We start from the raw sequence: 14,529 nt of genomic DNA, 5'->3' as shown, positions 1-14,529 counted from the left end.
AAAAGATCTAATGAAACTTAATTATTACTAATAAAAAACTTACCTAAGCGATTATTAATTATATGAAAGATCTAATGAAACTTAATTATTACTAGTAAAAAACTTAAGTAAGCGATTACTAATTAAAATTTATACTTAATTTTGATAAAGATTATCACCTTATACATATTAAATTGTTATAAAACTTTCAGCATAGCTTTAAGAGACTAATCAATAATTATATTTTATAATATAAAAAAAAATTATCCATTAAAGAAAAACAAAGCTAAAGCATCATTCATTTATTTTGTTCGTCAAATAAACAGACAAATAAGTAAATAGTAAGGTTATTTTTTTAGTCAATAAATGAGATATCGTAATTAATAATGAATTTTAAAATAATACGTAAATATAAACAGAGAAAACGCGCCAGGTAGGGGTCGAACCTACGACTTTCTGCTTAGGAAACAGACGCTCTATCCACTGAGCTACAGGCGCCTTTTTCTTTTGAGTTAAGTATAAAAATAAATTGTGTAACAATTTGTTAAAATGTAAAGTTACATGCCAACCAATGTATTGATTGAAGTCTAAATAAGATCATAAGCCTCTCATAAATTTTGTGATTTTTCTACATTACATAACTCATTCAAATAAGGTGCCCTACGACTTTCTACTTAGAAAATAGATGCTTTATCCACTGAGCTACCGACATTTTTAGTTTATCCTATTAATAAAATAAAATTTTCTATTTTATTATCAGCTTCAAGATATCTTTCATTTAATTACGAAGTTGGTCTATTTCCCCTCGAAAATATCATGGTCCTTTTATTTAATTATTTTTATTTTTGTCGTTATTATGTCTGGAGTGATACAGATATGGAATGATTCATTTTGAAAATGTAAATTAATATACCAACAACCACTTATATGTTATTGAAACAAGACAATATGCATTAGGGCATATTAGGTACGGAGTAGGTATCGAGTTATACACATGGGATTGATTGTTTCTAAAAAACAAAAATGTATCTAATGTAATAAAACAAGTTTGATGTTTGTAGTGGTATAATTTATGCAAGATGCATATCTATATAAAAGAGATTCCGGCTCTTTTATCTACTCGTCTAAAATATATCTTCTTCAAAAAAAATATTCGAAAATATAATAGGTTTGTAAGCTATTGTAGGGTGTCTATTTTCTCCCAAATGTGGAATATAGACGTTTATAATAAATGAGGTCCATAATACTTACTAGAGCCTCAAGATCAAACCCTTATGCTTCTTTTGTTGTGTTTGTGGATCTCTCATTTGTATGCTCTATTTTGTTCTCGATTTTAAGCGAAGACTTGTTTCTTACGATATCGTAGATCTATCTCTATCGTATCGAGTGTTTGTTTGAGATTCTAGTCTGGGCTTGAGCACTTTGTGGAGGCTCCTTGGCCCACAAAATAAAACTCGTGTTGTTCAATCTTCGTCACTGTTCCCAAATTTGCACCATGAGGGCAAAACAGAAGTTCTTTTAGCTCACCTTTCGGCTCCCAACTTGCTTTCTCCCCTACAAAAAAGCAGAAGCAAATCAACGGTAACCGAATTATTTCCCGCCTTTTCATCACCCCCTTTCTATATTTTCGAATCCCTTCGTCATCTTCTTCCACTCTTTCGGCCACTGCATTTTTGTATTCACTTTCTTGCTTTCAATTTGGTTGGTGGGTTTCAATCTCTGAGTTGAAATCGCCCCCAATCAACTCTTGATTTCCACTGAACAAACCATGGGAAAACAAAAGGAAAAACCTAACAATCAGTGAGCTGACGGGGATGGATTAGTTTTTTCTCCATAATTCTTTGGGATTCCGAAAAGTCGGTTGCTCTCCTTTCTTAAGATTCTTTACCCATTTGTGAAAGCAAATTCTTGATTCCCTCGTAATGATTCCGATTTAAACGCACCCTTTAGAAAATCATCCAAAAAGCTTCAATGTCTCTTGGACTCTAGCCTCTGTATCCCTCCTATTCTCCCCCTTCCCCTTTATTTCAACTTTCATCAAAACCCTTTTTCGAAATGGACTACTTATAAATCAGCTTCTGAGCTGCACGCCTCACCAAAATTAGCTCCTCACTGCCACAGCAATGAAAACTCTGTATCCATCTTCACACCTTTCCAGCTCTGCCTGGTTCCTGCTTCATAATCCAACCACAAAGTGGACTAAGGAAGAGAACAAGAGGTTTGAGAGTGCCCTCGCTATATTTGATAAGGAAACGCCTGACCGATGGTTCAAGGTGGCCGCTATGATTCCTGGAAAGACCGTGGATGATGTGATTAAGCAATATAGGGAGCTTGAAGAAGATGTTTATGAAATAGAAGCTGGGAGATTCCCAATCCCAGGTTATGATCTCGCCTCTTCTTTTTCGTTTCAGTTCGTTGATGGTCGAAGGAAATCTTCCGTTGGTAGGGGCTCCGATCATGAGAGGAAGAAGGGGGTTCCTTGGACAGAGGAAGAACACATGTGAGTTTTCATTTGGGGACTTTTTCTGATACCATACTTTACTGTTTGGATTAAGTTTTGGTTGATGGGTATGTTTGGTTTTGTATAGTGAAGCTTTTAAGCTAAAACATTTCTACCTGTTTTGTTGTTTTATTGTCGTGTTGGTTGATGTCTAGGGTGGTATTGAATTGAATTGAATTGAAATGAAATTTATGTATAGGAAATTTCTGAGGGGACTATTGAAGTATGGAAAAGGGGATTGGAGAAACATCTCAAGAAACTTTGTGAACTCCAAGACTCCTACTCAAGTGGCAAGCCATGCCCAAAAGTACTTCATGAGGCAGCTTTCAGGGGGGAAAGACAAAAGAAGGCCAAGCATCCATGACATCACTACTCTCAACCTCACAGACACCACAGCATCAGAGAATCAGAACTTGTCTTCTTCAATGGATCAGCTTTCCAGCCTTCCTTCACTGCAGAGGTCACCCTGCTATCAAAACCTTCTGTTTGATTGGAACCAATCGACGGACACGGAGCTGCTCGGTTTAGGACCTAACTATGGCGATCCTCTCATGTCGTTCTCATCTGGGATTGCTGCAAATGGAATAAAGAATGAGCAAGATCGAGAACTGAGCAGTGCATATTATGGAACTTACTCCAACCCTCACAAATCCATATTTCAATTTGAATCCTCAAGACGTCAAGTTTATGGATGAGGAGGATGGATGTTGGTGTACATTGCTGGGTTGTTTAAAACGCCAAGGCGAATAAGGTTCAATAGACACTCTTGAATGTCAATACTTTTTACTTGGTGATGTTGTGTTTATGAAGATCTAAAGGTTCATATACCTGTTCCTTATCATCAAAGGCATGTGTGCCATATGAAATGAAAAGAAAAGAAAAAAAAAAAAAAAAAAAAAACTTGCATTTGTCCTTGGATTTGCTGGAAAACTCTTCCTGATTAAAACTCAAAACACTTTTACAACCATAGATTACATCAACTATACAACGATCGTAAAATCCCTCCCGAACACGACATTGTTTGTTGACGATTTGGGTTATATGCATTACTCTTGGTTGATGCTCACTTGATGATGCAGACTGCAACATAAACTGCTGGTTTGAGACCTGCAGAAAGAGAGTGATTTGAAGAATGTTGAGTAGATATTTGATTTAATTGCAGTTTTTACTTTAGGTGCATACCAGAGGCCATGTCAGGAAGTGATGTGGCTAAACTTGCTGACTCATGAAGCACTTTTGACATCCCACAGAGGAGCAGCCATTTTTGTTTGCTTCTTAAAATCTTTATATATATGTATGTATGGGCAAGTTGACTGAGGCTGATCAAATCACTTAGTTGGAGCTGAGTTTGAACCCACTTGATTTTAGGGCATAATAGGCTGCCTCGTGGCCACCAATCATATTATAAGTTTATTCCATTATGAATAAGCCTTCCAAGTTAGTTCATAAAATATCTCATACGTCTTCCAATTTATAATTTTGTTCCAACTTATGGTTGAACTTGCCAAGCTACCCTCGGACAAGAGATATTATTGATAGCCTAATAGCACTCTACCACGAATTTTGATCATACCAACTACACCTTCGAGACTCACAACTTCGAGACTCACAAAGACACATTTGAGACTAACAACTTCTTTGTTCTGTGACACATGAGAATTTTATTAACATGACTAAGTTAAGATAAGGGTATGACTTTGATATCACTTATATAACAACAATGAACCTCCATAATGATATTATATTGTCTACTTTGAAAATAACTCTCATGGTTTAGTGAAGATAGTGTCTCCACTTATATCTCGAGACCTCTTAATTAGCGAAAGCTTGACTCCAGTTAGGATGATTTTTAATTGGACATGTTTTTTTTTTTTTTTTTTACTATGTCAATAACACCCTAAACATGATTTAAATCTAATGTCTGTAAAAAAATATTAAATGCAAAAGAAACCATACAATATTAATTATGAAAGGCAAGAGGGGGGATAAAGATTAGAGCAAATCCACAAAATGTCAAATGAAATAAAGTAATCATACAATATTAATTATAATATATGGTGTTTAATTTGATGCTTACAAAAGCTTTTGGACCCATATGTCACACCATTGAACATTTTGTTTTATTTTTCAACCACATACAAAGCATTTTTTTTTCCTTCTTTTCGTTCCTCCAAAGTTGAATGAGCAGCATGAATATTCTTTTTTACTTTTTGGGTGGTAAATGAAATAATTATCAACTTTTAAATTCCTTCGCCTTTTTCTTGTTGTATTATTATTTTTGTTTGATTTCTCGGTGATTAGATACCAAATGATCTTGATTCTTATAAGATAAGGTGAATTTTGAAGATAAATATTCATCTTCAGAGGTTGAAATTAAGTCCAACCAAATTAATCATTTAAGTAGCGTAATACAACAATTAGTAATTAATTATATTGCATTCACCAAAAAAATTATTATGAAACCATGGGATTGTGGCAAAAATATTAGAAGATAGGACAATTTTGCATCAAAAAGGTTTATAATGTACCAAAATAATTATAAATAAAAAATTAATTCCACTTTAATATGATTTATCATCCACTTTCTAGACTCTTCAATATTGTTCAATTTTAAATAATAATTAAGAGAATATAGATCAGTGTAGAAAAAGCAAAGGCTAGAATAGGTATATCTGATAAAGTTTAGAGAAATAGTAAAAGTGGAACTTAACTATTTTTGTGAATAATTTAGGAAAAAAAATTAAAACTTGTTGAGTTATATATATATATATATATATATTNAAAAAAAAAAAAAAAAAAAAAAAAAAAAAAAAAAAAAAAAAAAAAAAAAAAAAAAAAAAAAAAAGAGAGAGACCCCTTGGCTCAATGAGAAGCACTTAGTAGCCTTCCATTAAAGAACATGAAATTTGTATGAGCGAAGCTGCCTGTGCTGCTAATGGCATAAACTTCAGTGAAACACTTTCAATTTGTAACTCCCACATGATATGGAAAGTGTTTGAAGATTGTGAAGGTAAAGGGCTCTTTCATTTATCCACAACTGATACAACAAACCATTCTCCAACTAACTTTTTTAGGAAGGATTCGACTCAGAAACAAAAAAAAAAAAACACAGCCTTCTTCTTCCAAATGGGCGAAAGGAAAAGGGAAGAGTCTTTGCATAAACTGTTTTAAGAACAAAAAACACAGCCTTATTATTACAACACTAAAACCGTCTTCTCTGTCTTCTCTGTCTGTCTGTCTGTCTGTCTTTCTTTCTTGCCTATATAATACAACCACAACAAAATGACATTGCAAACACATTCCTAACCGCAATTTGTAACGTTGAATTCTATTAACAGGACGTGGAAAAATGAAGAAAGGAGAGATTGTCGTTGTCGATGTTGATGTTGATGTTGATGTTGACGTTGACGTTGATGTTGTTGTATGTACAACAGCCCATATGCTCTACGCCGCGATCAAGGACGACGAATCCAATGGCACAACGCTGTCTGGAAAATCAGTTCTTGGTCCTGCTAGGGAATAGTATGCAAGTATATGTGCAGGGTGATCAGCGACCACCATATCCCCAACTTCATCCGACACCACAACTCGTCTCGACGGAATCAATTCGATGTTCCAGAACGGGCGTGCCATTGCCAGAAGATCGCGGCCTGAGGAGGACTCTCTGTAGCCTTGAACCCACAGATACCTGAGGGAAGTGAGTTGCATGACGGAGGCTGCCAATGCATGCTCGCTAAAGCAACACCCTCTCATCTCAAGCTTCTGCAGGCTGGGGCAGCCGCGAGAGAATTCCAACAGTCCAGCATCAGACTCCCCCACATAACCGAGAAGCATCCATCTCACATTTGGGCTGTACCTCCCTATGTAACCAAGACCAACGTCCGTCAATCCACCAGGCCGAAGATACAAAGCAAATCTTTTCAGCTTCTCAGAACACCCTCTCAACAGAGCTTGAACTCCATTGTCAAGTGGCAGATCCGTTATGCTCACTTCTCGATCCAGCAGGACCAGGCGAAAATCGCAGAGATTTTTCGAGTAAGTGCCAATGCACTCGAGAGAGGAATTCGTGATATCGGAAACATACACAGCTAAGTATTCCAGTTCCAGACAGCCCTGAGCCAAAGCAATCAATCCTCTTTGTGAAACAAGACCTTCCTCGTCCTCCAATCCCTGCTCATCCGCACCTCGCTCAATTCTAAGCCGTTTCAGCTTCTTGCAATGACCAGCAAGTACTTCTAATCCTCTATCTCCAATCACGTTTCTAGTCTGCTCAGCCAAACACAATACAATATTAACCATGAACATCTTTCCTAAGCAACCAAAACTTGGGTTTGAAAGATGAATTTTACAATTAGTTTGAATAGTTTTCAAATGAATTTTGAAAGCAATCCTTTAAAAATATGGAAAATGAATGAATTTGATAAGCAAACCTCAAGCACTTCTAAGTTGGGGCATCTCTGAATCAAAGTACAATGGTCTTCCGTACGAAGCAGGGCATACAAGAGGTCCAACTTCTTGAGCATGTTTGCAAAAGGGAAAACTATTGGCATTTCATTCTTTCCCATGTATGTAAGACCCAAACTGCGGAGATTCTGGGGCAAGGCTACAGCGGCATATCTCTCTGGTTGATCATTGAAGGAACCTCCGCAAAATTCCTCCAAAACACCAGCAGCTCGAAAGAAGCCCACCAGATCCAGGATTTCACAATCACTAATTTTAACAGAAATTAAGGAACGGCAGTTTTTGGCTATGAGCTCGAGATCTTGAAATCTGACTTGGGCAAGATCTGTCATGTAAAAATTTAACGTCTCAAGGACGGTGTTGTTCGTAGCAAGTTCATGTAGCCATTCCCCATCGTTCTCATTAATTGAGCTCTCCTCCAAAAACAACGTTCTTAAATTCCTGAAACACCACAATAAAAACAACAACGAGAGTGATGAGAGTATCTCGGAGGAAATCAGAATTTTAATAAAAAAATGAACCAACCAACATATTCAGAACTCACTTTTCATTAATTCAACTTAATTTCTACACGGGAAACATGCTATTATTAGTCCAAAGATGTACTCAAATGCAATCTGACATAATTGCTGAATTTGCACTATCAATCCAAATTAAGGTTCATTTAAGATGAGTTAGAACAGTTGCCTTCTTTTCCCACCAGTTCCCCAAAATGTCTTTCTTCAACAAGCTTGTAAGGCATCAAAATATCATACGAACGACCCAGAAAAAGTAAAAACTAGAAACCTAATAAAGCTCCAAAAATGACAATAATGATAAAAGGAATAACAATAGTAAGTAACCCAGAAAATGGAAAACCAAAACATTAATAGAAAGGATCGGGGGGTTTCAGCTTTCATTCGTCATCGCTCATCGGGAACAGACAATTAATAGAAAGGATCCTCCTCTGAATCTCACAAGTTTCGGATGGCCAGAAATTTCAGCTTTTTAAGCAAAACAACGACAAAACCTCAAAAGACCAATCCCAGTAGGTAGAAAAATATCAAAGAAAATCTCCTTAGCACAGTGAAATCTCGATTAAAAAAAAAAAAAAAAAAAAAAACCTTCAATATAGTTTTGAAATCAGATACCGGCAAGAGCGTCCGATATGGAATAGCCCATCGGTGGAGAATCCAGAACATTTATCGAGTTTGAGCGACTGAAGAACACGGCCCCGTGCACGCGCGAGAAGCTCCAGATCCGAATCCACGACAATCATACGCCGGAAGTGGAGAGACTTCAAGCAATTGAAAGAATCAGCAATCTCCCTTACCCAGGGGGTTACGTACCCTCCCCAATCCTCGGGTATCAAATTAAACATCGCGGCTCTGGGTTTGCCCTTCAATTTCAGGGATTCGAGATGAATAAACCGCCGCCGTAGCCGTTCCGGCGTGGTGGTGTAGCAAAGAGCGATGGTAATGTGCTTGCGAGTGAGCGCATCGAGCTCGTACCATCTCCTGCAAACCTGAGACACAGCGTCGCGATCTTTCGGGTCATGAATATAGGGCATTACACAGCCAAGAACCACATCTGACATCCCCATATTAATTCTACTAGCGTCCCTTTCTTCCATAACTCGGATTAAGCTCGAACAACGCAATCTTCCAGCCCCAGTCTTCACTTTCCGAACTCCAACTCCAAGTCGAATCACAAATCCAAAACCGCCAAGCTCTTACTCAATTAAACATCCATCTCAAACTTAAATTCTCACAAAGTCGGTCGGATGAATAGCTCNACACACAATAAAATGCCCCTCCCAACAAAAAAAAAAAAAAAAAAAAAAAAAAAAAAAGAGAGAGAGAGACCAAGCTACGTGTAAAACAGAACTCCCCAAATCGACAGTTACGAACACAAGACAGTTGAAGTTCGTTAGGAACTGAATCAATCTAGAAAACTCCCGGGACAATCAAGCCCGAGATGCAAAGAAGTGCAACGAACACGATCCGCGACCGATAATTCAAGGAATCAGAGAAGTCCAGGAGGAAGGAGGGGGTCACCGGATCGAGGAAGAATCAGCGAACCAAGGAATCGGGAAGCGACGGAACATGGAGGCGGCGGGGGGCGGCGAAGGGTCTAAACAGAGAGAGAGGGCGGCGAAGAAGATGGAAAGAGTTGCGGAAGGTGAAAGGGACGGCGGCTAAGGACAGTGGGGAGCATTGAGTACGGAGAGAAATGGAGAATTTTGTGGAGTGGGGGATTGGATCAAACCTAGAAAGCTAAAACTCGTAGACTTAACTAATATGCGCCTCAGAAATTAAAAAGAAAAAAAAAATGTAGGAAAGAAGAAGAAGAAAGAAAAAAAGGAGGAGGAGAATGGTCACGACAAGATAATACAGACCAATAAGATTTCAGCGTTGGAAAAGCTGAGGATGGGTTAGATGCCGATCACTGGCTCTTTCCTTATGACGTGGCTGATTCCCATTGTTGGTTTACTGTACCCCTCTCTGTACCTAATTATTGCCCTTACTACTACTTCTTCTTCTGCCTGTTTTGTTAAAAACAAGAATTTATTATTCTTTCTCTCTCTCTCTCCTCTTTTTTTTTTTTTTTTTTAATTATGATATCATGCTTCATTTATTTATTTATATAATATAATTTATTGTGTTAGTAAAATTTTAATTTATTTTTCTACTTTTTAAATCCCGCTTAAAATATATGTTAGTGAGTTGACGATAAATTTATTACACATGTTGGGTGAAATTTGAGAATTTAAGAAAATACAATATTTCTATTATTGCCCTCTTTTAATTTTTAGCACTTTACCAAACGTCAGGCATGTATTTTTCATCTATTTTTTTTAGCTAAGCATGAGATACAATTTCAATTTTAAAAAAATATACATATAATTGAAAATATTGAAATATATAATTTATTTAAAATTTTAAAAAATGGAAGATTTACTTGCCATTAGAAAAAATTCCAGTATTGATACCATTTCAATTTTTTATAATTTTTTCAATTTCAAACTTATTCTTGATACAAATCCAAATAATTTATATTTTTTCTCGAATCTTCAAAAGAAAAGGAGCAAATCCTTTTAAGATTTTTTTTATTGAAATATTAATAATTTCGAAGAATCCCTTAACTATTAAGGATTAGTGGATCGTATTAAATTAATATTTTAATCTTTCAAAATAAATAACCATATGAGATTTTTAATCTTTGTTTTTACTTCATTCTTTCATTGAAAGCTAATACTTGTATGTGTTTTCCAATTACAAAACAACTCAATCAATCCGAAGGAAAAACCAAGAGAAATTTGGTCAAGCTCTAATAACTCCAATAAAATATATAATATAATATAATATAATATAATATATGTTTCAAGTGTGAACCACACATTTTAACTTTACAAGTTGAGTTTTTTAAATTTATGTATAACATTTATTATATTTTTATTTATGAGATGATATTAGATTTATTATAATATTTTATATTCCTTTTAATTTAAATTATATCCATTAATTTCTTTTGGTCCAAATATATATATATATATATATATATATATATAATCCTAGCAAAATCAAATGAGAAATTTTGCGGAATAAGAATTGAAATATTTTTCCCGACGTCTCTAATTTAAATATTTTGTTTGTTTCTCTAAGTTAAATGAATTTAAATATAACTAAACCATAAAAAATATGCAAATTTGTTAGGGATGAAAATATCTCGATATACTTAAACTGTAATTCATTTCTTATGTCAAGGTAGAACTTATATGCACGTGAATATGTTTGACAGAAAAAAAAATTAATAGAATAAGTTTAGTTGATAAAGTCTCGAGTTTCTATTTATTTATTGCATAAGTTTTAAAATCTATCCCCTATTATTTAATTTTTAATATATTTAATAGGTCATGACTTTTAAAATTTATAAATATTTTAAATATAAAATTAAAGTTAATTTTCGATAGACATAATATGTAATTTTAAAGTTAATATTTAAATAATTAAAAAAATCTTAAAAATTGGAGAAAAGTTATAAAAAATGGAGATTTATCAAACTTATAGAGATAGATAGTATATGTTATTTGGATACATATTTGATTAGGATGGTGACAACATATGAATTTTGAAAATTGATCCACATGGATTAGAGATCTGCGATTGTAGTTAAGCCACGTAATGTATATATATCTTAAATATATGTACAAACCAACGAAACGCATGGTACCACACGATTTTCCTTTAATATATTTTTTTCGTTCGAGTATTTTGGAGTTAGTTCTTACGTGAATGAAAATATGAATGTCAACATCAAAATATTGAGACGTAGATAAAAATTTAAAATTTTGAGTAATGAAAAGTTTTAATAAAAGAGAAAAATTATGGTAAAGAATTTATTAAAAAAATAAATACCATTTTTAAAAAGAAAATATAAAAAATTTAACGCTCATAGATAAGTATTGAGCTAGTTTGCAAAATGGTCCCCAAATAAATTTGCAAAGTTTGCAAAATGGTCCCCAGAGCAATTACAAAGTGTACCTTATATTAGCTTGCAAAGGGGCCCCCAAAGCAATTACAAATTGTACCACTTAGGAATGTGGCAAATCCTTATAAATTTTTGTCATTATAATTTGGAGTGTAGCATATGACAACAAAATAAACCAATAACCCTAACATACCAAAGCAATTATCACCGCAAGGTTGTCTTCCATTTTTTAATATATATATTAGATTTATCATTAAATAAATTAAAAAGCTTAAAATGTAATTAATTAACATTATTTTAATAATTTGACTTAATAAACATAAAAGAGTTAGTTAACTAACCGTTAATTATCTAGAATTAAATAACATAATAAGTTTTATAAAATATTTGGTTCCATACTTCGAAATTAAAAAGATTATATTTTCAGACATTTTTTTTTTTTTTTTTTTTATCAAAAACCTTAATCGAAATGGCATTTACATGCATAAAGTTTTATTCCCGGTAAGAAAATTATAATAGATTTTTTTCTTTTTTTTTTTTCCTTAGAAAGTTATTATTTTATCTATCTACTTTTACATACTTTATTTAAAGTTTTTAGTTTTTCTAAATATAAAGAAAAGTTGATGTGGCTTTGATAGATGGTACAATTTTGATATGAGAATTCCTTAGAGAAAAAATATATAAACCGCATACCCTTAATTGAAATTGCTATGTAGGTTGTAATAAAATAAATATATACGTCACAAGCTTATTAAAAGTTATAGAACTTTTCACTTTTTTTATCGGGTGTTCATAGACTATTGGTCGAGATGGAAGAGAGTTGAACAGTTGTGTGGTCATAGAAAAGATCGGAACTTTAAGTCATTGTATTTGAGTCTTTTGCATTTCATTTTGCAATTATATCTCAAACTCAATTTTTTTCAAAGTCGAATGGTGACGGGTTAATATTCTATTCCACCTAAAATTGTAAATTTAAAAATGATAAAAGATGAAATAAACACAAAATTAAATAGTTTTAGTTAAATATGTTTTAAAAAATGAAATTGAGATCCTCAAAGAATCAATTCTTTCTCACCTTTAATCGTGTCTCTTGGGATCCAGTAAAGTATAATTTAATAAAAGGCACCGAATATAAATTAACTATTTAATTTTATTTTTTAGCACACCAGAAATATTAATTAATTAATATTTAAGAAAGATTAATTATTTAAAGTACTGTGTTTTGAAATTGTACGGTTCCTCGCTCTTTTGTGTGGAAAACCATATTTATGATTACTCCAAAAATTATTGGAAATCTGTGTGGGTAAATGCCAACTTTCGTTTTCATCTAATAGTTGTGCTAATTATTAGTTTCTATAAATACAAATTAATTGTTCATATGATTTGAACCATTTTGTCTGAAACTTCTTGTTTGTTTCGCCAAAGTCTTCAGATGGTAATACTTTTGTATCCAAAATATAAGTTTGTTTGGTATTGGTGGGTTCTTTTCTTTTCTTCTGTACTAAAAAGTTAACAGACACTCGTGTTGCAACGCCCACGGTATTTGAGAAATCACTGCAACCAGTGTTATCTTAGTTCTATGGAAAAAAAATTAAAACAAATTTTAATGCTAAAAATGGAAAAAGAAGCTTCTCTCAAGTCAAGAAAAATAATTGAAACTTTGGAAGAAAGAGACGACGCATCGCTATCAGCATCATTTGCATCATTTATGAGCAAGTGACGATAGAATAGTGTTCATGTGAAGTGATTCTGTGGATGAACAGAACACACCTTCACATGCCTCTGGTGGTTGGAATACAACAATGTTCTAAAAGGTTCATCAATATCAAACTCTGCGATACCAAAGAAAAACAAAACAGCATGTGTCAATTGATTCTGTTCTAAAACTACACAGAAAGAGATGTTGAGAGACAGTATTCAAACTTTGTAAAGGCTATACTACTAATGAAGGAAAATATAATTGAGTGTGCTAGAAATGAAAATTGAAAGTTCGACCCCCAGAAGAAATCAGCTGCTCTTCTTCGGTCCTCGTGAATAATCATCGATCAGTGCTTCGACATCTTTCCAGAAGAACCCCTCAACTAAAACTCCATCCTTGGTAAACCTGGAAGAGAGTATAATTTTCAGAAAAAAGTAATTGGATTCCAGAATGCAGTGGAGACAAGGAAAGAGACCAGCGAGTGACACTCTTGGTAAGTTGAACTGATTCATTAGCGCAGATTGATTTGGGTTCTGAACTAGATATGGTTAGAGTATAGAGATGAGAGAATCTGGGAAATTTTGAACACACTACCAATCCAGTGCTGCTCAAGGATCCCTGTACATACAACAATTAAATTACAATCATATATATAATCATGATGATAATGCTTTCTTTAATCATCATAACCAACATATATGACTGTAACAATCTTACTGCAGGAGGATGGGTGCAAAAAATTGTGTTCTTCTCCTTCATGTAAACAATAAACAGCAAGATCCCAATAAAGACTATATACTTGCCAGAGTCAAAGAAAACAGCAAATGATTTGCATTAATTTCATTAAAGAAACCAGGGGGCCTGGTGAACGAAGAAAATGGCGTAACATTCGGAGTATCCAATCTCTCGACTAAAGAACTAAAAGAAAGAACGCGAATGAAAGAAAAAGGATATAATATAACGCAGGCGGCCAAGAAATCGCGATTCTCAGGGAACTTATTTTTGTAAAACTGAGCCACCAAAGCTATGAATATGATGATATAGCCCATAACCAATTTAAAAGTATTCAAACTCACGTCTGGGACATACCCACGACTCATCACAACCTGCAACCAAACGCACAAACAGCGAAAGATTTTAGAGAGAACCAAACAAACCTAGACTCATAAATTGAAGAAAGAAACATAGATTCAATAACCTCAAAAACAGATTCATCGGTAAGGCGTCCGACGGAGAGATGATTCAACAGATTCGCCTTTTTGCCATTTTCTGTCGCCATTTTTTTTTTATATCTTTTGGTTTCACTTCCCTCCGCCGTCCCTGAACTGGAAATTGGGTTCGTCTGAAAGAGAGAGGACACCGACTCTTCGATCTTTCTTCTTCTTTTGAAGTTTTTTTTTTTTTTTTTTTTTTTTTTTTT

General features: G+C 34.1%; 3 protein-coding genes and 1 non-coding gene across 4 annotated transcripts; 1 reads left to right on the top strand and 3 right to left on the bottom strand.

The window, feature by feature from the left end:
• Nucleotides 1–404: 404 nt before the first annotated feature.
• Nucleotides 405–477, bottom strand: TRNAR-CCU. The gene has a single exon. It is a non-coding gene; the product is annotated as a tRNA-Arg (tRNA).
• A 1,324-nt stretch (nt 478–1,801) lies between these two features.
• LOC111488120 (transcription factor DIVARICATA-like) lies at nt 1,802–3,320 on the top strand. The gene is made up of 2 exons (XM_023135771.1): nt 1,802–2,479; nt 2,679–3,320. Exons 1-2 carry the CDS (start codon nt 2,103–2,105, stop codon nt 3,172–3,174), a joined length of 873 nt encoding a protein of 290 aa, XP_022991539.1. The 5' UTR covers nt 1,802–2,102; the 3' UTR covers nt 3,175–3,320.
• A 2,164-nt stretch (nt 3,321–5,484) lies between these two features.
• On the bottom strand, nt 5,485–8,745 carry LOC111477426 (coronatine-insensitive protein 1). The gene is made up of 3 exons (XM_023121419.1): nt 8,071–8,745; nt 6,910–7,381; nt 5,485–6,745 (listed from the first exon to the last, which is right to left on the bottom strand). The coding sequence occupies exons 1-3, from the start codon at nt 8,550–8,552 to the stop codon at nt 5,924–5,926; spliced, it is 1,776 nt and encodes a 591-aa protein (XP_022977187.1). The 5' UTR covers nt 8,553–8,745; the 3' UTR covers nt 5,485–5,923.
• A 4,512-nt stretch (nt 8,746–13,257) lies between these two features.
• On the bottom strand, nt 13,258–14,508 carry LOC111489257 (probable signal peptidase complex subunit 2). Its single transcript, XM_023137393.1, has 5 exons — nt 14,308–14,508; nt 14,064–14,215; nt 13,827–13,908; nt 13,585–13,727; nt 13,258–13,514 (listed from the first exon to the last, which is right to left on the bottom strand). The coding sequence occupies exons 1-5, from the start codon at nt 14,386–14,388 to the stop codon at nt 13,418–13,420; spliced, it is 555 nt and encodes a 184-aa protein (XP_022993161.1). The 5' UTR covers nt 14,389–14,508; the 3' UTR covers nt 13,258–13,417.
• Nucleotides 14,509–14,529: the final 21 nt, after the last annotated feature.

Source organism: Cucurbita maxima, unplaced genomic scaffold (genome assembly GCF_002738345.1).
Source record: "Cucurbita maxima cultivar Rimu unplaced genomic scaffold, Cmax_1.0 Cma_Scf00001, whole genome shotgun sequence".
NCBI lineage: Eukaryota > Viridiplantae > Streptophyta > Magnoliopsida > Cucurbitales > Cucurbitaceae > Cucurbita > Cucurbita maxima.
This window is presented reverse-complemented; position numbering and strand designations above follow the sequence as displayed.